This window comes from Protopterus annectens, chromosome 11.part0 (assembly GCF_019279795.1).
Source record: "Protopterus annectens isolate FY-2018-M chromosome 11.part0, PAN1.0, whole genome shotgun sequence".
NCBI lineage: Eukaryota > Metazoa > Chordata > Ceratodontiformes > Protopteridae > Protopterus > Protopterus annectens.
In genome coordinates, this window is record NC_056745.1 from 639,588,828 (window position 1) to 639,611,856 (window position 23,029).

The 23,029-nt window shown below is 37.4% G+C and overlaps 1 protein-coding gene across 1 annotated transcript in view; it reads left to right on the forward strand.

Annotated features, from left to right (window-relative positions):
• Nucleotides 1-23,029, forward strand: part of RIBC2 (RIB43A domain with coiled-coils 2) — a 353,500-nt gene that overhangs the window by 274,817 nt on the left and 55,654 nt on the right. The window contains exon 3 of the mRNA XM_044087234.1: nt 9,668-10,012. Within this exon, the coding sequence (XP_043943169.1) occupies nt 9,668-10,012 (345 nt within the window). The remainder of the gene's footprint in view (nt 1-9,667; nt 10,013-23,029) is intronic.

Sequence of the window (23,029 nt, forward strand, 5' to 3'; positions counted from 1 at the left end):
CAAAAATGAAGTAATTATTATTCATTACCAATTCTAATAGCTCACATAAGATCTCAATATAGCTACCTGTAGTTTGTCCATAATTATGTAGCAATTCCCTGACAGAATCAATTCCATACGTATTGGGTATTACAGTAAAAAGTGATTGTATATCCAACACTACCTTCCAAAAATGACTTGTTCCATTTCCCCTCTAACCAGCTATATAAGTGTTTCAGAAAGTCATTAGTATCCTTTATATAACTCTTTACATAACATAAATACTTTGAAAGGGTATTTTGTAAAAACATTGATACAGGTTTCATTATCTACCCCCTACCCGAGACAGTAGGCTGCATTGGGTGGTTGATAAGGCATTTATGAATTTTAGTCAACCTCTCTCAGGCCCTACATATCCAAGATCTTCAAAACCAGCTGTCATTTCTTTTTTAGAATCAGAGCTGACTGTCTAGCCAATTTAGACACCAATCCTGAACTTAGACTTCTCGACCCTAGCAGTGCCGGAGCTGGGTGGACCTCTGGACCAACAGGTCAAGATGGGTCTGCAGGTCAGGTTCAGTGATCCAGTGTCATGCTCTTCCCTCCCAGTTGGGTTTCTCCTCTTGATAATTCAGCCCTGGTCTCAGCGTCAGGACAGGGTGTGATGGTTCTAGATTCTGGTGCATCCTTGAGTTTTCAGATCATAGGTCTTCTATGTCTGGTCAACCAACTCTGCCTCTGCTTTCAACTACTTGGAGTAGATGTTCTGCTGTCAGGAGAGGGAATGGTCTAGTACTACAGGTGCCTTCCCTTCCATGTCCATGCTTGTGACCACTTCTCAGTTTGTTGCAGGACTGTCAGCCCCATTGGTCTCCAAGCTGCCCATTCAGTAGGGCCCCAGCCTTTTCAGTTTCTCTTTCAGATTCTTTAGGATGGAAAGTTTCTGGTTAGAGGTGGTAGAAGAGGAAGAACCTTTTTGAGCTCCTTTGGCAGGGTAAGGGCTGGACTGCTGAAGCCCCTTACCCAAAGGAGTCTGTGTTTCTTAAGCTTTCAGGAAGGGCCCATCCACATCCTGGGTGGTATGTATCTGGATATGGTGTCTTGGAGGGCATGGAAGGAGACTTATATGGTGGAACTGATCCCCAAAAAGCTTGACAAAATACTGTCCATCCCCAAGGATCAGCTACACTAGCGTAAGGGTAAGGATCCTGCTATGGATGCTATTGTGGTGGTGGCCACCAAAAAAGGACATTTTGGAGGGGATTTTCTCAGTGCAGTCCCTGAATAGATAGTGTCAGGCATTGGACCACTTAGGGAAGCTTGCTTACACCTCAGCCATCTTTGGATTAATGTCATTAATGTATTTAGCTCATTTGACCAAGATTCAGCAGGACATTGTTTCAGAAGTATTAAGGGCAGTCAAGACACAGCAGTATCTAGAAGCTCAAAAGACTCTCAGCTGACCACCCTTCAAGCCATTTCTAATGTCCATGCATCCATTTTCAATATAACTGATGGCACATCCCAAGCATCTGGCACTGGCATTGCTATTCTTCACCATGCTTGGATGTGATTGTGTGAGTTTGTGGACTTGCTGTACGGCATCCTTTGTTAATGCCCTTTTTGATGGCTCATCTCTTTTCAGGATGAAATTTAGGCACCTTGACCAGTAGTGAGCAAGACAGGAAGATGCTGCCTGCTACTGGAGTTTGTTTTGCTACCCTTCGGTAGACCTTTTTTGAAACCAAAAGTGGGAGGGATATTTTTTAGGAAATCACAGCAGTCCTTTTGAGAGGTTCTTTCTGAGGTTTCCCTCATGCTGGGGGGGGGGGGGGGGTGGCAGAACTACAGAACTAGAACCTACATGGACATTTCTCTGGAAGGCCCTGTCAGTGCACCTGAAGACTTGCCTGGCTCTCCTGCTTTGGAGGTAGTTGAGGGTTGATTGGCTGTAAACCCGAAAGCTTGGGAGGCCATCAGCTTGGACACATGGGTATTAAGAGATGTATCCAAAGGTTATTCAGTTTTAATTTTACAAGTTCCCTGTACAACTCCCAAATGACTTCCAGACATTCCACACTTCCAGACATTCCACACTTCCAGACATTTAAAAAAAAAAAAAGAGTCAGCCATCGAAATTCAGAAGCTGCTAGCAAACTGAGCCATCCAAGAGGTCCCACCAGACTAATGATGATCCGGGGTCTAACTCAAGGTTCTTTTTTGTTCTAAAGAACAAGGACTTCAGGCCAATTTTAGATTTGAGCTAGTTAATTTGTAAAGCAGACCAAGTTCCAGATAGTCAAGATGCAGTCCATTTTATCTCTGTTGAAGAGAGACAACTGGATGTGCTTGATTGATCTTGAAGACACCTACAATCATATAAAGATTGAGAGGTGGTCCAGGTGTTTTCTGCACTTCCAGTTTGGGACCAATCAGAACTAGTTCAGAACACTGCCATTTGGTCTCACTACCACCTCCCTTACTGTTCACCAACTGTATGGCAGTGGTACCAGCCTGGCTCAGGTTGCAGAGGTTGCAGTTCTTTCCCCACCTATACAATTGGCTCCTAGCTGCCCCCACAAGAGCATCTTTGATCAGGGTCAGTAACACCTCACTATAACTTTGCAGTTCCTTAGGGATCACAGTCAACTATCGGAAATCAAGTCTTCATCCATTTCTGTCTTTGGAATTTTGCAGGTTGTCATTTAAACACAGTCTCCCAGATTGCCAAGCTTCCAGAGTCCAGAATATTGAACCTTTGGGATCTGACAAAGTCTTTGATCATGTGCAGAAAGCCTCTGGCATATCTTATTCTCAGACATTTGGGCCACATAGCGGCTGCCATTTGTTTAGTTTTCCTAATGAGGTATTACAGTGGACCCTGGTTGACCAATGTTTGTATTTACCACATCCAATGGATTTTTCAGTCTCCCTGACCTGAGTTTGTTGAAATCAAATCAGTTGGAGGTTGGAACTTCCAAGGTGGCTGCACACTTATCAACAGCAGAACTTCAGCTCTCCCATTGTGAAAACAGAGACTGAGAAAAATGGGCTGCCATTGAAAATATTTTTCGATAAAATTCAATTACTGGCTAGTAAATACACTGCCTGGATGCCAGCAAAGAAGAAATTTGGAAAACCTGAAAGAAAATCAGGCAGAAAAGGTGAAGAGAAAACATTGTTTAGGAAGGATTCTGCAACTGTTCCACAAAAAACAGTCCAAGCTTCAGCTTTGTTTAAGGAAATAGCTTATAGTAATGTAGAGGAAAAATAAATCACCATTTTGTTCTTCCACCTCTTCAGGCTACAGTCACAACAGACTCCTGTCTTCTGGGGTGGGAGTGGGGCATTTTAAAGAGAGGACTATCCAGGGGACCTGGTCTGTGGCCAAGGCCAACCTACCTACATGTCAATGTCTTGGAGATGAGATCTGTCCTTTTCATGTTGCAGGCTTTTTAGGGTGTTCTCCCCAAGGGTGTGATTTCTGTCCAGATGAACAATATGTCAGTAGTTTGGTATCTGAGCAAACATGAAGGAACTCAGTCATACCTTCTTTGTCAGGAAGCCATAAGGGTCTGGCAATGGGTGATTTCAACTCAATGATTTCTGGTTGCACTGTACATCCTGGGGATATCCAGCATATTAGTGGACAGTCTGAGCAAAAATATTCTCCTTTCTCACGGGTGGTCCCTAAATCCAGAGGTTGTTACTCAGAGTTTTACATGTTGCAGTCTTTTCACTTCTTCTTCCAACATCAAGTTAAGTAGCTACTGTTCCCTAGTTCCTCCTCAGGAACAGACACCTAGGTATGCTTTCCTGTGTGCTTGTCCCCCCAGATCTTTTGTATGTGTATCCCCCAACCTGGTTGATAATAGTTTCTTCAGAAAGTGGCCCATTGCAGAACAACTGTAATCTTCATTGCTATCTTTTGGCCTCACCAGATGTGGTTAACCTTCCTTTGGTCTTCCCTGTGCTATCCTCCTTTGGTCCTCAATCCTGTTTTGGGACTCATTTCTGATGCAGCATGCTTGGATCCACCTAGTCTTTGAACACTAAAGTTGGTGGTGTGTAATCCCAAGCTTTCAGACCAAGTTGGTCACATCTTAATTTCTTCCCAATAGCTGTCTACTTGAAAGGTGGAGGCATTTTGCCTTGAGAGCTGTCAGAGTATGGATCCTTTTCAGCACCTTTGGAGGCTATCCTGGGCATTCTTGTGGGTTTGTTTAATTTTGGGTCTAGCAAATCCTCTATTAATATGCAGTTGGCAGCTATATCTAATTTATATATTGGTCGAGATAGCGTGCCACTGGCTGCTCATAGGATCTCAAAGGCCTTTCTTAAATGAACCATTTTACTCCTTACTCCTGTGCAAGACCCTATTCTGCCCTGGGACTTGCCTTTTATACTTCAGGTGCTGGTTGCGGCTCTCTTTGAGCCCTCTGCTACTATTGATCTGATGTTTTTGCCATGGAAAACTGTGTTCTTGGTGGCTATTACCTTTGACAAGCTTGTTTCAGATTTGCAGGCCCTCTCTGCTGTCCTTCCTTATTTAGTTTTTCATTGAGACAGAGTGTCCCTCAGACCAGACCTTTCTTTTCTGCCTAAGGTGGTTTCCGAAAATAATTTGAATCAGTCCATTTATCTGGCAGTCTTTTTTTCCAGACTTTTCTACCAGGCAAATATCTTCTGCATTGCCTTGATATTCATAGACAGTTGAGGTTCTATTTGAATAGGACAAGGTCCTTTAGAAAATCCTAATTAATTGTTTGTTTCATTGTCTAAGTTTTGGTTGGGTATTCCTGTATCCAAGGTTACATTATCCAAATGGCTTTCTGATTCTATTTCCTTTGGGTCTGAGATACAAAAACTTTCCCTTCAAACCATACTCAAAGGGCATTCTACCAGAGCTATGGCAACTTCTACAGTCTTTTTCTCCAGAGCTGCTTTGGATGACATTTGTGCAGCTGTGACTTGGTTGGGTCATCACATCTTTGTGTCCTACTTCAAACTGGGCATCCAGTCTAGGTCTAGAGCTTTGTTTGGTTCTACCATATTGTGCACTATCCTTCCATGAGACCACCCTAGGGTATTGCATGGCTGGGGACTCTGTGCCAAAGGTTGAACACAGATGGAAAAGACAATATCGGATATGAAAGTATTGTACTCACTATAATGATAGTTACATGTTGTCTGTTTCTGTCTGGTTCAATCATTCCTCCACCTGCACATGCCTTCTTCAGTATTCCATCACTTCAATGATGACTGTCCAGGGAGCCCGCTTTCTATCTTTCATTGGGTTTTTGGACTTTTGGCCTTTCTCCCTGAGGTCTAGGTCAGAGAGTTTAAAATAAGAAAATGAGACAAACTGGATCTGAGGTTGCTCTAGTGAAGCAGGGGGCTATGGCAGAGGAGGCAGACCTCGCAGAATTGACGTTTTGGAAATTGACTGGCATTGGATCCGAGTCAGATTGATAATCCCCAGGTTATACAAGACAGAAACAGACAACAGAAATCTATCATTATGATGAGTACATAACATTCACTTTTTAAAAGTAGGTGTGATCAACTATTGTTCATGGAGCTAGCCAGGGATTTCACTTATCTTTTTGGATTTAACAATGTGACAAAACGCTGTTTCCATAGTCCCATCCTTCCTTTCTTCCTCTAGACATAAGAAAATTAAAGAGCTTTTGTCCATACAGTAGACTTCTACTTTGCTTCAGCCACTGGTGATTGACTTGGCTCTGACCATTTTGGTTTTCTTACCCTACATTTCCTTATCTCAAGATCCTGCTGGTGGTCTTCCCCTAGAAACCTCCATAGACCGCGGTTATAGATTGCCCACAGTGGGCATGAGAGAGCCACTCATATCAGTCTCAGAGGAGGGAGTGGCATATGACTGTCTACGTAGCCAAGCTGGGGTAATTGGTTCCCTGACTAGTGGTCCTTGTTTCAGTCAGTCTTTTGCCAGTGTGGCCCCTAGGAAAAGAAACTGAAGGTTAAACACATCTTCTCCAGCACAGTTTTCCTTTAAGAAGGATTATTTATTAGGCTTAGCTAATAGATTATTACAAGCTTTCAATGCCCTTTTCACTAACTCCCTATAACCTGGTAAAAGAAGAATATTTCCTCTCCTGTCTTACAATTAATCTCAGTCAGGGGACATGAGGTTGTTTCCTCTGTTGATCATCATCAAACCAAAAGTTTGATTCTGAAGACAGTATTTCTTCAGATCTTCTCTCACAGGAATTATCTTTTTTTCTGATACTTTTGCAGAAATTAAGGCATTGCTTCATTGGGAACACACAAAAATCCCTCCATCTACTCAAAAATACTGTGATTTGTTACAACTGGAATTTCCACAACCTGCAATTGTTCCTTCAGTTTTACCTTCCTTTGAGGATGTTTTTATTACAGCCTGGATTATGCCTGACAGCCTCCTGTAACTTAGATATCTGATAGGCTACATGAAGTGCCGCAGACTTGTAAATGTCTTCTTAATAATCCTAGATCTGATCCTGCAGTGGTTTCTTTGTCTAAAAAAACACAAACTATGTTAATCCACAGGAAAAAAAACAAATGGATGTATAAAAAGGCTTTATTGTAAATCTTGTTTTCTCATGGAGATAAACACAGGAAAAACAACATTCTCAAATATAATATATAATTATTATACATTATGAAAGACAATTATCCAATCACTTCAAAGCTCCCTGAGGGACATTCTGGTTTAACTCATAAGGTGCCATAGCTTTTTTAAAACATAAATTCTGATTCCATCCTTTCCATCAATTTATTCTTACACTCCATAGTTTGTCTGTTATTATTTACTATTTGCTTTAGAACACAAAATTTTAATTCAATAATCCATCCAAAGTGTTTCTCCCACAAATGACATACAGAGTTCATAAAACTTCTATTATTGCAATCATTGAAGTGAGTCATAATTCTAACTTTTACTGAATGTACTGTTTTACCTATATAATTTAAAGAGCATGGGCATCTGAGATAAACAAGTAAAATGTCCTCTAATCTTAAAAGTCCCAGAAGGGACACTGAAAAAAACTGATCAGATATAACAAAGGAACAGATTGTACAGTGTTCATATGGATTAGTACCAAAGATAGACATTTCAAATTTGAAATCTGGACTTGAAACTAGGGCATACTACATACTAACTTTCTACATAAACTGTACTGTACCTTATAAGATATAATAGGCAACACAGGAAGTACCTGCCTTAACATTCAGGTAACAATAAAACATACAATTATTTTTCGTAGTTTTACTAACAGTAGTTTCTATATCTGTGTATTTATGAACAAAATAAACTAGTTGCTTTCCCTTATCTACAGAAAAAAATCATGTATTGTTCCTATTCTAACATTTTCATTTGCATACTATTAGATACAGAAACAGCGGCAGCTAGCAAATAATTTATTTTAATGAATAACAATATCCGTGCTATAAACTCTTTCCAAAAATTATGTCTGTTTATATGTATATGAAATGCTGTGATGTACTGCAAAGACATCTAGGACTAATAAAGTCACCCTTCTGTAGTGCTTTAAATAAATGTGGAGGGTGAGCACTAGTAGCACATAAAGTTTTAGTGCTAGTTGGTTTAACATAAAGCAATGTTAACCTTTAACCATTCAATTTATTAGAGGTAGATGTCTTTGAAATACCTTAAGGCATATATTAGACTTATAAATAAATTTTTGGGAAAATGTTATTGCATGGATAATGCTATTAATTCATTAGTTTTAGTTATTGGTATAATCATATATCTAATAGTATGGAAATTAAAAAGATAGGGAACAAGACATGCTCTTTTTGTAGGTTAAGGAAAATAACCAGTTTATTTTGTTCTTAAATATACAGATATAGCAAGTCCTATAAGTGAAAATTGTCTGTTTCATAGTTAGATGAAAGGATAAGGGAGGTACTTCCTGTGTTGCATATTACATTTTATCAGGACTGTCCTTAGGTGAAATGGCACCCTAGGTGTAGGACTCCATGGCACCCCACCACTGCGCACTACTCCCCCACACACATTCCCCCAGTGCCTCCACCTCCTGCCTCCCTCACTCCATCATGGCCTCTTCACATTATCCAGATTACATTTTTCTACTTTTCTGAACCTTTACCTCACTATACAGCTTTTTCTTGCATCCTTTCAACACACCGTAAGGGGGTCTGATGTTACTGTAATAACTGAGGAAGAAGTAAATTAATTAGGCTGGGGGAGTCTAGGGTTGCTAGGCCCCCAGAAGCCATTGGGATTGCAGATGTTCTGAGGTACATTTTGGATTTCTTTCCTAACCCTTTTAACCCAATGGTGGCATGAACAAAAGAAATGAGCAAAGAAAGAATCATCTCATTATTAATCTTCAGGTTTTCTTTTTCTTGTATCTTTTCACCACTCGTTAAACGGCCAAGAATACAGTGAAAAATGTGCAATAAATAATAAAAATAAGATAATGAAACCATGGGGTTATAGATTCCCTGAGCCTCATTTTAGAGCTATTTTTCACAACATTTAGATCCAATGATGGCCAAAAAAAAAAAAAAAGCAATGAGGGAACTTCAATCTTTTTTTTCTTTCAAGGAAGAAGTACAGTATGTTATGTCTGACTAAATAACAGATCACAGTAAAATACTTGAGGATACATACATCACATCTGAGAACAGTGCCTACTTCTCCCCCCCAAAAAAAGAAAGAAAGGAGTGGATTTTGCAAACTTTCTGGAGGAGCTACATGGTCCTCTGTACGTACTTTTAAATAGCATTATATAACTGGATTCCTTTTCCAGGTCCAGGACTGGCTTTGTGATGATCATACCCCAGGGACTTCTGGACCCTTATCCTTCCTTCCTTCTCCCAGAATGGATAAGCATTGGTACTGAGAATGATGAGCACAGTACATGTATGTAAGCTGCACTGACTATAACAGTAGATGTTAAATTCCTTACTGCTGCAGTAGCCTAACCCACTCTCCAGCCCCCATTCTACTGTATGTAGTTAGTTGTTGGGATAAAATGTTATATGTTTATATCTTTTTAGAGTTTTAAGATTATTAGCCTTCTCTTTGTGTTTCTCCTTTGCATTGGAATTCAATCCTGAAGTTGTCTCCACTTTGGTTAGCCTTTTGAAGGGAAATCAGCAGACAATTAGCAATCAGAGTTTATTTGTGGATGGGAACCAATGCTTTCTGAAGACTGGCTAGTTGTGTCCTGGACAGGATACAACCAATTAGCCAAAGGTAAGTGCAACTTACACAACTGCACTTTTTTAGGACTTCTGCAAATGTGGCAAACTAGAACGTAGTCCAAAACCACTGGTACAGATGATACTGTGAATTAAAGAATTAACGTTGTAATTTGCACTGAACTGGTGTTTATGGCTAAATATACTTTTTGAGGAATTCCATGACACCTTCCGCATCAGACCACTTATAAATGACAGAAATGCAATAATTTCATTGCTGGACGGTATTGTGAAATTACTGTTTTCAAGAGATACATTCTGACCAGAAACCCAAAGTATGCCATACAACAGAGAACATCCTAATCAAAGTAAGCATTATTTAAAATAACAATGATAATAAAATAGAAATAAATATAATAAAATAAATGTTTTGACTAATTTTATAAGGTTATTATTTTCTGTCTTTTCTTTTACATAGCTACTGACATGACTCAGAATGAAAAAATTTCCACTTTACTGGAGGAAAGGCAGGAACAAGATACAAGAAACTTAAAGAAGGCTATTGAAGAATTCCGACAAAGTTTCCAGAAACCTGGGACTTGTCCTGAATTTGATTTAAATGACCCTCAAGCTCAGAAGAAAGATATACCAGCTCGGATTTCAGATAATGATCCACGATGTACTATAGCAGGTCTGCAGAAATTTCTCGGAGAAGATTTAAATAGTAAGCACCGATTGAAGTTTCAGCAGGAACAGTTAAGAGAGTGGTCAATGCAGCAGCAGCAAGAGCTGGAAAAGGCACGGGCAGACAAGATAATTAAAGGTATCTTTTCAACAATTTAAGTATTTCTCAGAATAATTTGCATGAATTCATAGTACCATTTAAAGGGTGATTTAGCATTGCTTTGGCAGCAGATTTTCCTGCCACATTGTAAACAAAATTCCAGCTATTATTTTGCTTACACAGATAATAGTATTTTATTCTGTTTTGTAAATTGCGCACTTATTACCAAAGACCTCACCAAATCTTAAGAAAATTTGTTGTTCAGGAGCTCATTTTGTACTACAGTCAGTGATGCATTCTTTGAAAGTAACTTAACTCAGATTGATCTTGATACATTGGCTGCCATTGCATTGCCAGCAGTATTTAAAAAAAGTAAAAAAAGTGGAGTAGCTCTTCAGTGATGTTTCTCCTTTGTAATGGAATTCATTCCAACTCAGATTTGTCAGCTGCTTGACACATCTTAGAGATGAAACCATCTGCCTGAAAAGTGAAAGTGTACTTAAGGAAAGACTAGCTAGCAAGGTTTTTCTTAATTTCCTAATAAGTTCATCAGCGTCATCTGGCAAGCAAAACTTTGTAAACCTTGAGGGAGTAATACATATTTATTAGGCAAAGAAACATGCATCACATTGTACTCCTGAAAACTGATTAAAGCTAATAAAAGAAAGCAACTCCTGATATGTTTCCTTAGACAATGTCAGGCATGACTAAAGCATATTAAAAGTCACGCTTTGTTTTAATAAATATATGCTTTTATTATTTGGATGGTAGTTTTCTTTGGATAGTTGAGTAATAAATTGATTAATCTAGAATTATATATTGTTCTGGACATTTGCAGCATCAATGTGTATTTGTTATAGCATGTCTGGAGGATAACTAATCCAAAACTCTTTATTAAAACTGAAAGCAGATAGACAATTGCTCCTTTTAGGAGGTTTAAACTTCATTATTTGAAGATGTACATAGTTTTGTGTATTTCTATTAAGTTAATAGGTTATGGGGGATATATATATATGTGTGTGTGTGTGTGTGTGTGTGTGTGTGTGTGTGTGTGTGTGTGTGTGTGTGTGTGTGTGTGTGTGTGTTTTGAGGGTTTTCAGTAAAACAAGAAGTCTTGTAAGATGTAACATATGTTCAAATGGCTATGCAGGAATCCGTTGTATAAAAGATCAACCTGCCAAACATTAGTGTATGCATGTAATATAAAAGCTGAAACTAGACATTTACAAAAAATGTTGTACATAACAAGTGGGAATAATGACCTCTTATAATGGCAACACTTTCCATATTATCGAATGTAAATGGTCTCACAGTTGTAGACAAAAAGAACGATTAGTGAACTATATTAAAAAATGCAAGAGTGCAAATAGCTATGCTACAGGAGACACATTTAGAAAGAACTGAGCATGTGAATTTGAAAAATAAGGATGGTTGTTTTGTGGAGTATCTGGGAAAAAGGAAAAGGGGAGTACTTATATTGTTGGAGGAACTTCAGTAATGATAGATGAAGGAAAAAGATAATAATGGTAGATTTGTAGTAGTAAGGGGCTTTCAGAATCGTAATAGAGATACTACAGCTTACTGTATATGGATATTGTCAAGCAGTCTAAGCTTTGGATGATACCTTTCTTTCAGCTGTTTTAGCACCACAATATAGACATTTGCACTTAGAATGCCTGATAAACACTACAGAGTCCCAGGCAGTCACAGATATCTGTACAATAATCTTTTATCTGATCCTGCATTTGTTTCTGTGAACTTGGACAAAGCATCAAAACTTCTTCTGTCCTCAATACCTTATCTGTTGATAAAGATAATGGGGTAGTTGCTATGTACGGAAAGAAAGTTTATGTTTCTGCTACCTTAGCTTTCTTTGTTATTAATAATCAAACCTACAGGATTAGCTATCTTTTGTCCAGTTTTGACAATATATGTAAACATATTCCAAATCTTCCTGACTGTGGCTGTAGTTCTGCCTTTTAAATGGTCATTTCTTCTGCTTCTCAGGTTGCATGTCATTCTGCTAAGTTTACATGTGATGTTGCAGATGCTTCTTCTAGGGCAGCTGCTAGTGAATTTGTTCTTAAGACATTTTCCTAGCTTAGACTTCATTTACTACTGGAGAATGTCAAAGCTAAACTTTTAGATGCTGCTTTGGGTAAAGACTGTTTGTACCACCTTATGCTGAGATATTAAAAAAGTTATAGAAGAGGGATAAAATTATGCAGAGGTTCAATTAACTCACGTGTGATGATAGGAGGTATTGCCAGCCATGCCAGGAGAAGTAGGACACTGGATGTGTAAAATATGCCACCATAAGTTAGCAGGAGTTTTGTAAAGAATTATGTCATTTGTTTATCAAACAGATTTGTACAGATGCTTGTGTTTAAAAATGTATTTGTAAAGTTGCTTGTGTTAAAAAATGTATCAACAGTGTGCCCTGCTGGAAATAAAATAAGTTTACATGCATTATTGTAACTGAAATAAATGTATATGTTTTAACAGATGACACTGGAAGAGAAGAGGTTAATCATAATCCAGCTGCAGCAAATGTTGAAAAAAATAGCTAAATTAAATTAGGCCATAAAGACTGTATCTTATAGTTCTGATTGCAGCCAGAGACAAAATGTCTGTGAGAAGACTGGCTTTGTATCTCTGTAGGAGGAGTAGAAGTGTTAAAATGGTTTTATGACTTTCAGAAGCAGCAGCAGGTCTGAGCAAAGCTCCTCTAGCAGTGAGGGTTTGCATGGGAATCAGAAGTCAGATGAACAGATGTATGTAATGTCATTCTGTACAGAAATAATGTTTTAATATAGAGGAGACTGAAGTATCAGGATCACTCTGTTTTTGAAACCTGACCAAGAAGGAACACCACTCACCTACTTCATCTTATCTTGCACTAGTAAGTGACCAGGGATAGTAATTCTCTAAATCAGTTAGGAAAATATAGTGAGAATAGTTAAGTATTTTTTCTGTAACTGTCTGAATCTTTCCAGCTGTGTTATTTTTAATATTTCCTGTGATTGAAACTCTGGCATTTACTGTAAATAGATATTTAGTATTTTCTTGTTATTTTATTATTTATTATTAAATATATTTAAACTTTTCATTGTGGCTGGTCTTTTTAGAAAATAGTTAAGCTTTGAGAGTATTTGCATATATTTATTTGGTGATAACTGTGGCCAGTCCTGAAAGCTTGGCTGTTTGGTCAACATTACCATTTATATTAATATTAACTTCACTATACATAATTGGATACCCTTTTAAGAGCCTTATAGTCTGGGCAAAGTTGATAGAGTGGGTAATCTGTGGCAGCCTTTCCCAGGGCGTGTGTGTGTGTGTGTGTGTGTGTGTGTGTGTGTGTGTGTGTGTGTGTGTGTGTGTGTGTGTGTGTGTGAAAATTAAATCTAAAAGAGTGTGTCAGCTACAGAGAGTAGGGACACAAAGCACTGGTTTCACAGAGATGGTGCCGAACACAGCGGTGCCAGTGGAGAGCCTTATTGGGTACCTGGGGACAGACAGATATAGGGAAATCCAGACCCCGGGATGGCTGTGTTCCTTCTATGCTCTTAAAGGAAATTGTGCTTGATGCAGAGAGGTCTTCATCTGGAAATACTGAATTTATCCATTTATATTCCAAGTGAACGGCCCTCTCCACTGTCAATGGTGAGGATTTGGGCTCCTTGATTACTGGCCCAGAATGGGAGACGTCACACCACGTTCCAAAATTTCAAAGAAATTACCCCTACAAACCAGGCCCATTCTATGACAAAAAGACTATGCAACAGAAAGGCATATGAAATCCATTAAAAAAGTGGCAAGAAAAGCATACATCTGATTTGTAAGGGAGCCAGAGAGCCCTTCTGACACAAGCCTTGTATTTTCTGACTTACACCCCCTTTCCTTCATTTCAGCCTTCCATCCTCCAACCTTCCCAGCAAATGCTGTGTCAGTCAGTCTGTCTTTCTTGATAACAACTGCAATGGATTCTTTGTTTTTGCAAATTATCCAAAAAGGATACAGGCTACAATGGATAAAGACTCATATTCACAAATAATTCTATGAGTTTTCCCAAACAATAACATCTTGTTCCTCCTACCATATCAGACTGTCTGCAGTAGGGAGTAATAAAGTCAGTTCCACAAAATAAAAAGAAAAGGGATTGTACTCCAGACTTTTCATTGTTCCAAGAAAAGGAGGTACATGGAGACCAATTCTAGATTTGTCTACTCAGAAAACCTTTTTGGAGGTACTAACATTTAACATTTTAACTCTTAAGATCTTTTCCCTTTGATTTTTCCCCAAATATTTTGTTATCTTGGATATGGAGTATGCTTACTTTCCTATTCCTGTTAATCCAGACCACAGGATTTTTTAAATTCTGTGCTTTAAGATCTTACTTTCAGTTATTCATTTGTCTTTTTGAGGTTTTCACTGCTGCAAGATTGTTTGTAAAGTATCTAGCCCCTGTTAGAACATTTTACAGACTCCAGATTATACGTCTACTTTTATTTGGACAACTTCCTGATTCAGTCTACTTCTCAGCAGAAGATTTGAGATCTACAGTTCATGCCCAGCCTCTTTCAGAATCTAGGATTCATAGTGAACTTCAAGTCTAACTTATATTGCTGTCAATCTCTAGTTTTCCTAGGTTGTTATTTTAATATATTCATAATGTTAGCTTTTCTTCATTTAGAAAATATTAGTTTAAATTACTTTCTATCACTGACAAATCTTTTTTCCTGACCTCTGCAACAGAGATTCTGGTAGCCCTAGGGTACATGGCATCCAAAAATAAATGACACTATTTGCAGGATTCATATGAAGTAAATTCTGTGGTACATAAAATCTATCACAGCTCAACATTCTCTGTCATTCCAGAAATTTTTCTTGTGCCTTTTGTGAAGAAAAAAATGATCCTATATTGTCCTCACTATCCATCTTGACAGTTGGGTCATCCCTTTCGAGGCAGATCTGAGCTGGCAATATTCTTAGAGCTCTCAAGCTCTTCTGCCCTATAATGTACTAGTTGGATAAGTGAATTTGTTTCACTTACTTCTCTCTTCTGCTGTTATCCGGTTTTATGTATGTATGTATGTGTGTGTGTGTGTGTGTGTGTGTGTGTGTGTGTGTGTGTGTGTGTGTGTGTGTATATATATATATATATATATACACACACACACACATATGGGTCTACTTCATTTGCCCTAACTTCCGATTGACCAACACCCATTTGCCTGACACCAAATGACCGAAATTTATTTGACCGACACTTCATTTGACCAACACTTCATTTGATCGACAAGTATTATTGGCAAGTAAATGGGATATGCCCCCTTCTCCACTGTAGTGCGACTCTGGAGTTAGAATATATAGTTAGGGGGTGTGGGGGGCACAGCCACTTGAGCTGACTTGGAGACCAGATGCCCACAGGTGCAAGAGATTAACCTTGAGAGGTCTGAGCACTCTTTGCTGAGAGAGATATAAAATTTAAGGTACATGGTAAGCAGATAAATGAAAAATAAACTGTGGAAAGTTCTAGAGGAGTAGTAGTAGCCTCCTCAGCAGTCTTAATACTTTAATGCATTTAATAGAATAGTGTACAATGTATTTATTTAAAGGTAGCCAGCACAGCTTTTCTTGGCCTAAAAGCTAATGTTTACTTAGTGATTTAAGCTGTTTTCTACATGTAGTTGGGAAATACAGATAACAAAACAACAGAAAACATCCAGAGTAAGTGAGAGCATATGCTTTAACATAGGTTTTAGTAAGGGTAATCTGTAGTTCAAATGCTCATCTCTGGAGCAGTAAACTTGATTTGTTGAAAATGTACATGGTTTTGTGGATTTATTTCTAAGTTAAATGGGAAGGAGGACTCTGATAAAATATTTATTTTTTGTCTGAGTGTTTTCATTAAAGCAAAAAGTCATGAAAAATGTGACATATTCTAATGGAGATGAGAAAAAGCAACTGCTTAAAAGATCAGCCTGACAGGCATTAGTGTGTGCATGGAAGTAAAGAGCTGGAAGTACACATTCATAAAAATGTCATATATAACAGGTGGTATAAACAGCATTCTATTGTAATTGCTATTCTCTTAATGTTATCGTGCAATGGCCTTATAGGCATAAGCAAAAAGTATTTAATTATATTAAGAAATACTGGGAAAATAGCAATGCTTCAGCACACACATTTGGATATGAATGTGCATGTGAATTTGGAAAGAAATTAATTTGGAATGGAAATTCAGCAGAATAGGAGGAGAAAAGGAAAAGGTGAGTAATAATACTGACTGGTACAAGGGCCTCAGTAGTGACAGAGAAGGGAAAAAGACAATAATGGTAGATTTGTGGTAGTAAAAGGCTATTGGCAAGGGAGGAGGGTTACACAGGCATGTATTTATTTTTCACCAAAAACTGTTATGGAGCTTAAATGTTGTTATGATACATATCCACTTTCAACAGGGAATATTATTTATGGGTTGGTGACTGGAACTTGATTTGCAATAACCAGGATGTTACAAGGGATGTTACAAGGGTTTGGAGGGTGGCCTAATGGTTAAGGTGTTTGCCTTACAAACACAAGGTGCAGGGTTTATCCAGAAATTAGACAAAATGTACATATTATTACCCAAGTTACAATAACTGGGCTATACTGGATACAATGTATATTTCACAGAAGGACATGTATTTAATTGAAGACTTTGACATACATCCAGTAATTATTTCAAAACATGCATAGATAAAAATAAGATGCAGAGTGATGAAGTAAAAGTGAGACTCTGGTACCATTTAAGGAACAAATAGTGGAAATTATTTGAGAGTTATTAGGGAAGACAGACATTTCTTTAGAAAGTATAACTAGTAAGTGGGATAGAATGAAATTGGAGTTTCAAAATAACAGAAATAAAAGAGAAAGATATAGGAAAGAAGTAACTATTATAAGTTATTTAGAAGGGTGACAAAATTTTAAAAAGTATTGCAGAACAAGGCGAATCTAACAATAAGAAAAGGAGCAACTGTGGAATGCTAAAGGGAAGGTAAGAGAAAATGTGGGTAATCTGCATTAGTTTAGAAATGTATCTGTTAAGCAACTATTTCTTGATAACTCCAGAATGCAAAAACATTTACTTTAAATATTTACGCAATATAAAGCTGAAAGAGTAATTGTCAAATGTGGGAAACCTATGAAAAGAAAAATAACAAGAGATCCTGTAGAGGTATTAAGAGATATTTCAGAAATTTAATGTATAAAGTAGAGGAATGTGAAAACCAAAAAAAAGACACATATGGAACCATTTATGCAAGACTTCATTATGCCAAGGTTAGAGGGAGACAAGGCTCAACAATTAATATTGAAGATAGGAAGAGATTATTCCAAATTGGTGGACAGCCTGTAAGCACACTGACAGTGCAGCTCCTGCATTCCTATACTATAATCTGATTTCAAACCAGTGCATCACTTGGGAAAACTGTACCAAACATCAATGGATTAAAACAGAAATACAAGTACTTACTTGTTTCATCTTTATTTTTCAAAAATTCTCTCATTCTGAAGCAAAAATAATTACTTGTTGGAAACAGAACCCTAAACCGCATGGTGTTGATTCTTCAAGACCAACAGGCCTAATAAGAGGAAAGTAAGAAGAAAAACAACTTTCATAACAAGACTTATTTAAAATTCTGCACTACTACGAGGAATCTAACTATACAAGATTAATGGAGAATCAGCCAGATCAGATGGAAACTGTAATCACAAAAACCAAACTGTCTGCAATTACTAATCCTGAGAAAGAAACCACTGCGAAAAGGCAAAAAATTAACAAGCAACAACAAGAAGCTGGTAAAATGTCTCAAAGATTAAAACAGGAACAACCTTTAACACTGGAGGATCTGAAAACTGCTTTACAACCTTTACTAACAGAAGTGCAGGGTTTCTCTCATAAGCTAACTACATTTGGCTCTACTCTGGACCAAATTGTGATTAGGCTAGAACAAAATGAAGCTAAAGTTATGGACAGTGAGCTAAAAATAAATGAACTGCAACAAAAAGCACAAACCAATGACACTATAATTAAAGAATTACAGCAAAAAATGCTAGACTTGGAAGCTAGAAGTCGGAGAAATAATTTTATCATAAGAGGTATTCCAGAGAGCTTTGATAATCCACAACTTATTCCAATAATAAAAGAAATACTAAGCTCTCTTCTGACTAATAAAGATCTCCTGGATGAGGTAGTGATTGAAAGAGCCCACTGAGCTATAAAGCATACACAAACAAGTGATCTTCCAAGACAAATCTACATCAGACTGCTTAATTCAGCACATGTTCAGCAGATACTGTCAGCTTATAAAGTTAAAAAAAATGTTACATGGAGAGCACATAAAATTACGATTACTAAAGATCTTCCTTTAGAAATTAAACAAAATTGACAGAAACTCAGTAAATACTGCACTTACCTCATTGAAAATAAGATTTGTTTCCAAATGAAATATCCTGCAACTTTAACATTTTATTATAAAGAAGAAAAAATATCCCTGGAAACACCTGACCAGGCAAAATCCACCTTTCTGCGTTTCTTCAAAGTAAATCCTGTCTGAGATAACTCTTTTCATATCTTTTGATCCAAAAACATTTGGAAGGCTAAACAAGTGCTACAGCTCCAAAGAACTATAGAACAGAAGAATATACCACTCTTATGGGAAACGTCAAGCAAAAGGATGTGGAATGTGTTCTAAATAACTCTGCCTACCTGCCTGTAAAGAAAACGTTTTTGCTACACTGTAATACTTAAGGTACTGTCTTTTAATAACTGCCTTCTACATTTAAAGGCTGGAAAGCTACCTAACACTGACTGCATAGACAAATGACTTTAAAGTGCATTTACAGCTTACAAAAAAGGAGTGTTAAACTACATTTAAAAAATGGGATATAACCTTTGATATAATAGTTTAAGTAGTGTAAATACTAGACATTAGTAGTTTCAGTTAAAATGTATAATCATTATTCTACTGGCATAATCATTCAGTTGCTTTTAAGTGTGTCTATGAGCAAGGTACAAAAACATTTCTCCTTTTTTTCTCTCTATTTGTTCAGTAGATGACACTGGTTAATTAATAATATGAGTTCACAATGATGTGCTGGTATTGCTTTTGCTAGTGCAGTGTTAAATGAAGTTTCCAGTACATTTTAAAGAACCACAGTTAGTTGTTGTTAGCAAAAATAATGCAAATGTTGTTGAACTTTAAAGTGCTGCCTTCTTTAAATGTTTAAAATGTATAATCATTATTCACATAACAGAAAAAAGGAAAATAGACCAGTGAATACTAGCTCTTGCTTACACCAGACATTATTTATTGCCACAGAATGTATTCTCTTAGCGCCTCGGCCACAAGTAGCCTTGTGTTTAAGTAGTGTAAATACTAGACATTAGTAGTTTCAGTTAAAATGTATAATCATTATTCTACTGGCATAATCATTCAGTTGCTTTTAAGTGTGTCTATGAGCAAGGTACAAAAACATTTCTCCTTTTTTTCTCTCTATTTGTTCAGTAGATGACACTGGTTAATTAATAATATGAGTTCACAATGATGTGCTGGTATTGCTTTTGCTAGTGCAGTGTTAAATGAAGTTTCCAGTACATTTTAAAGAACCACAGTTAGTTGTTGTTAGCAAAAATAATGCAAATGTTGTTGAACTTTAAAGTGCTGCCTTCTTTAAATGTTTAAAATGTATAATCATTATTCACATAACAGAAAAAAGGAAAATAGACCAGTGAATACTAGCTCTTGCTTACACCAGACATTATTTATTGCCACAGAATGTATTCTCTTAGCGCCTCGGCCACAAGTAGCCTTTGCCGATGTGCTAAGAGAATACATTCTGTAGCAATAAATAATGTCTGGTTTAAGCAAGAGCTAGTATTCACTGGTCTATTTTCCTTTTTTCTGTTGTGTGAATTTTGGAACTGTTCGAGTGGTACTACAGTATAATCATTATTCTTCTGGCATAACCATTGAGTTACTTTTAAATGTGTCTATGAGCAAGGTACAAAAACATTTCTCTTTTTTTTCTCTCTCTCTTTATTCAGTAGATGGCACTGGTTAATTATTAATATGAGTTCACAATGATGTGCTGGTATGGCTTTTGCCAGTGCAGTATTAAATGAAGTTTCCAATACATTTTAAAGAACCACAGTTAGTTGTTGTTAGCAAAAATAATGCAAATATTGTTGAACTTTAAAGTGCTGCCTTCTTTAAATGTTAAAAATGTATAATCATTATTCTTCTGGTGTAACCATTGAGTTACTTTTAAATGTGTCTATGAGCATGGTACAAAAACATTTCTCTTTTCTTCTCTCTCTTTTTGTTCAGTAGATGGCACTGGTTAATTATTAGTATATGAGTTCACAAGGATGTGCTTATATGGCTTTTGCCACTGCAGGGTTAAATGAAGTTTTCAATACATTTTAAAGAGCCACAGTTAGTTGCTGTTAGCAAGAATAAGGTAAATGTTGTTGAATTTTAAAGTGCTGCCTTCTTTAAATGTTTAAAATGTATAATCATTATTCTACTGGCATAACCGTTGAGTTACTTTTAAATGTGTCTATGAGCAAGGTACAAAAACATTTTTTCTCTTTTTTTCCCCTGTTTGTCCAATAGATGGCACTGGTTAATTAATAATATATGAGTTCACAATGATCTGCTTGTATGGCTTGTGCGTGCAGTGTTACATGAAGTTTCCAATACATTTTAAAGAACCACAGTTTGTTGCTTTTAGCAATAATAATGCAAATGTTGAATTTTAAAGTGCTGCCTTCTTTGAATATTCATATATTGTACTTGTTTTTTGAAAATATTGTTTTGTAAACTCTTAAATAACTCTTGAAATGTTAAGAATTATAATATGTTGCTGTTACTACAAAATGTTTTATAAAAGCAACTTTTCTCTTTCTCTCTATATAATATCTAAGGGTACAATTAACATACTATTTTAAGAAGTCTGAAAATGAATATGCAGTACATAAATAACAAAAGGAGCAGGATGGGCATAGTCTGTTAGCTGATGACTGTTCGCATTTGGAACATTATGGGTATTATTGACATCCCTCTGATAAATATTTATTCCTTGTTAATCCACAACTGGACAATACTCAAGTCTCTTCCTCTTGAAGAGGCAGTTATCTACTTCAACACCACCTTCCTCAAGATTCTAGATTCCCATGCTCCAATACGGTCCATTAGAACTAAAACCAAAACCGCACCATGGCTCTCTAAGGAAACAAAATCCAAAATCCTATCTAGAAACAAGATGTGGGTCACATGGCATACCTCTAAAGACCCACACTCCCACCAAACCTTCCGGCAACTTAGAAATGAAACTAAAAGAATGATCTTAAATGATAAAAAAAACTTCTTCCTCCACCTCCAACAAAAACACCTTAATATTCCACAAAATTTCTGGGCAGGCTTAAACAAGCTCCTGCACCCAGGCCAGGCAACCACCCCCACTCCAACAACTTGCAAACAACAGTGCCCTGTAAACATTGCTAACACATTCAATAGTTTCTTCACAGAAACTATACAATCCCTGGCCACACAATTCAAACAAACAACCAGCCCACTCCACTACCCATGCCAGCAGAATACTACAACTACATCAGATCATCTATTTACCTTCGATCCAGTACCCATATCCTTTATAACATCTCTTCTTAAAAAACTAAAACCCACTAAGCTAGCAGCTGACCTTCTCCCAGCTGAGTTTCTGCAAAAAGCAGCTGAGGCCATTTCCTATCCGTCTCCATAATCATAAACCGTACCTTGTCAGAAGCCTTCATCCCTCCATATGGAAAATGTCCCACATTATTCCTCTCCATAAAGGTGGTAGCTCACTAGAGCTAACCAACTACAGACCTATAGCTATACTCTCACCCCTGGCCAAAATTATGGAAAAGTGTGTCCACAAACAACTGATGGAACACCTCACCAAAAATAAAATTCTAGCTAACTCCCAACATGGCTTCAGGCCAAATCACAGTACCACATCAGCCCTGCTATCCTTTTCTAATACCATCAATAACTTCAGAAACAATAATAAACTATCATCTGCTCTTTTCTTAGACCTCTCCAAGGCCTTTGATATGGTGAACCACATTCAACTCCTCCATACATTAAAAACTATCACTCAGCAATTCCACGCTGAAATGGTTCCAATCCTACCTGTCCAATAGGCAACAGGCTGTTCTATGGCAGGACAAATTATCTACATGCCTACCTGTTACACTTGGAGTTCCCCAAGGATCTATTCTTGGTCCTCTTCTCTTCACCATCTTTGTTAATGACCTGCCCACAATCACCCCCCATGCCACATGCATTCAATATGCAGATGATTCGACTATCATCAGCACTGCCTCCAACCTGGCATACCTCACTGCTTCAACCCAAGACACCTTCAACCTAATAGAAAAATGGTTCTCAAGTCGACAACTAGTTCTCAACCCCAACAAAACAAAACTACTTACTTTCTCACCCACTAACAAGACTCTTCCCCCCACCTTCACTATTTGATCCTCCAATGGAATCACTATAACACCAGAAGCACACACAAAGCTATTAGGTGTTACCATTGATAACTCCTTAAATTTGACACCCATTTCAATCTTACCATCAAAACCGTCAATAAAAGCTTGGCTCTCTCTATAAAGTAAAACACTTTCTCACTCCTCACGCTAAAATTACAATTGCCAGCACACACCTACTATCAACTCTTTTCTATGCCTCCTCCCTCTTTACAAACCTAAACAAGACAACCCTTAACAAACTTGCTTCTTGTTACAATCACATAGCTAGATTTGCCACAAATTCCACCTTTAGAACGCACCACTGCACTAACTTGAAGCAACTAGGGTGGTTAGAGTTTTCCAGCCAACTCCATTTCAACCAACTCAAAACGGCTCACCAGATACTGTATCACCCAGAGAAAACACCAGCTCTGAAAAACATCATTAACCCCTATATTAACCTGCAATCTTTACGCTCCTCCAATAAGCTCTTA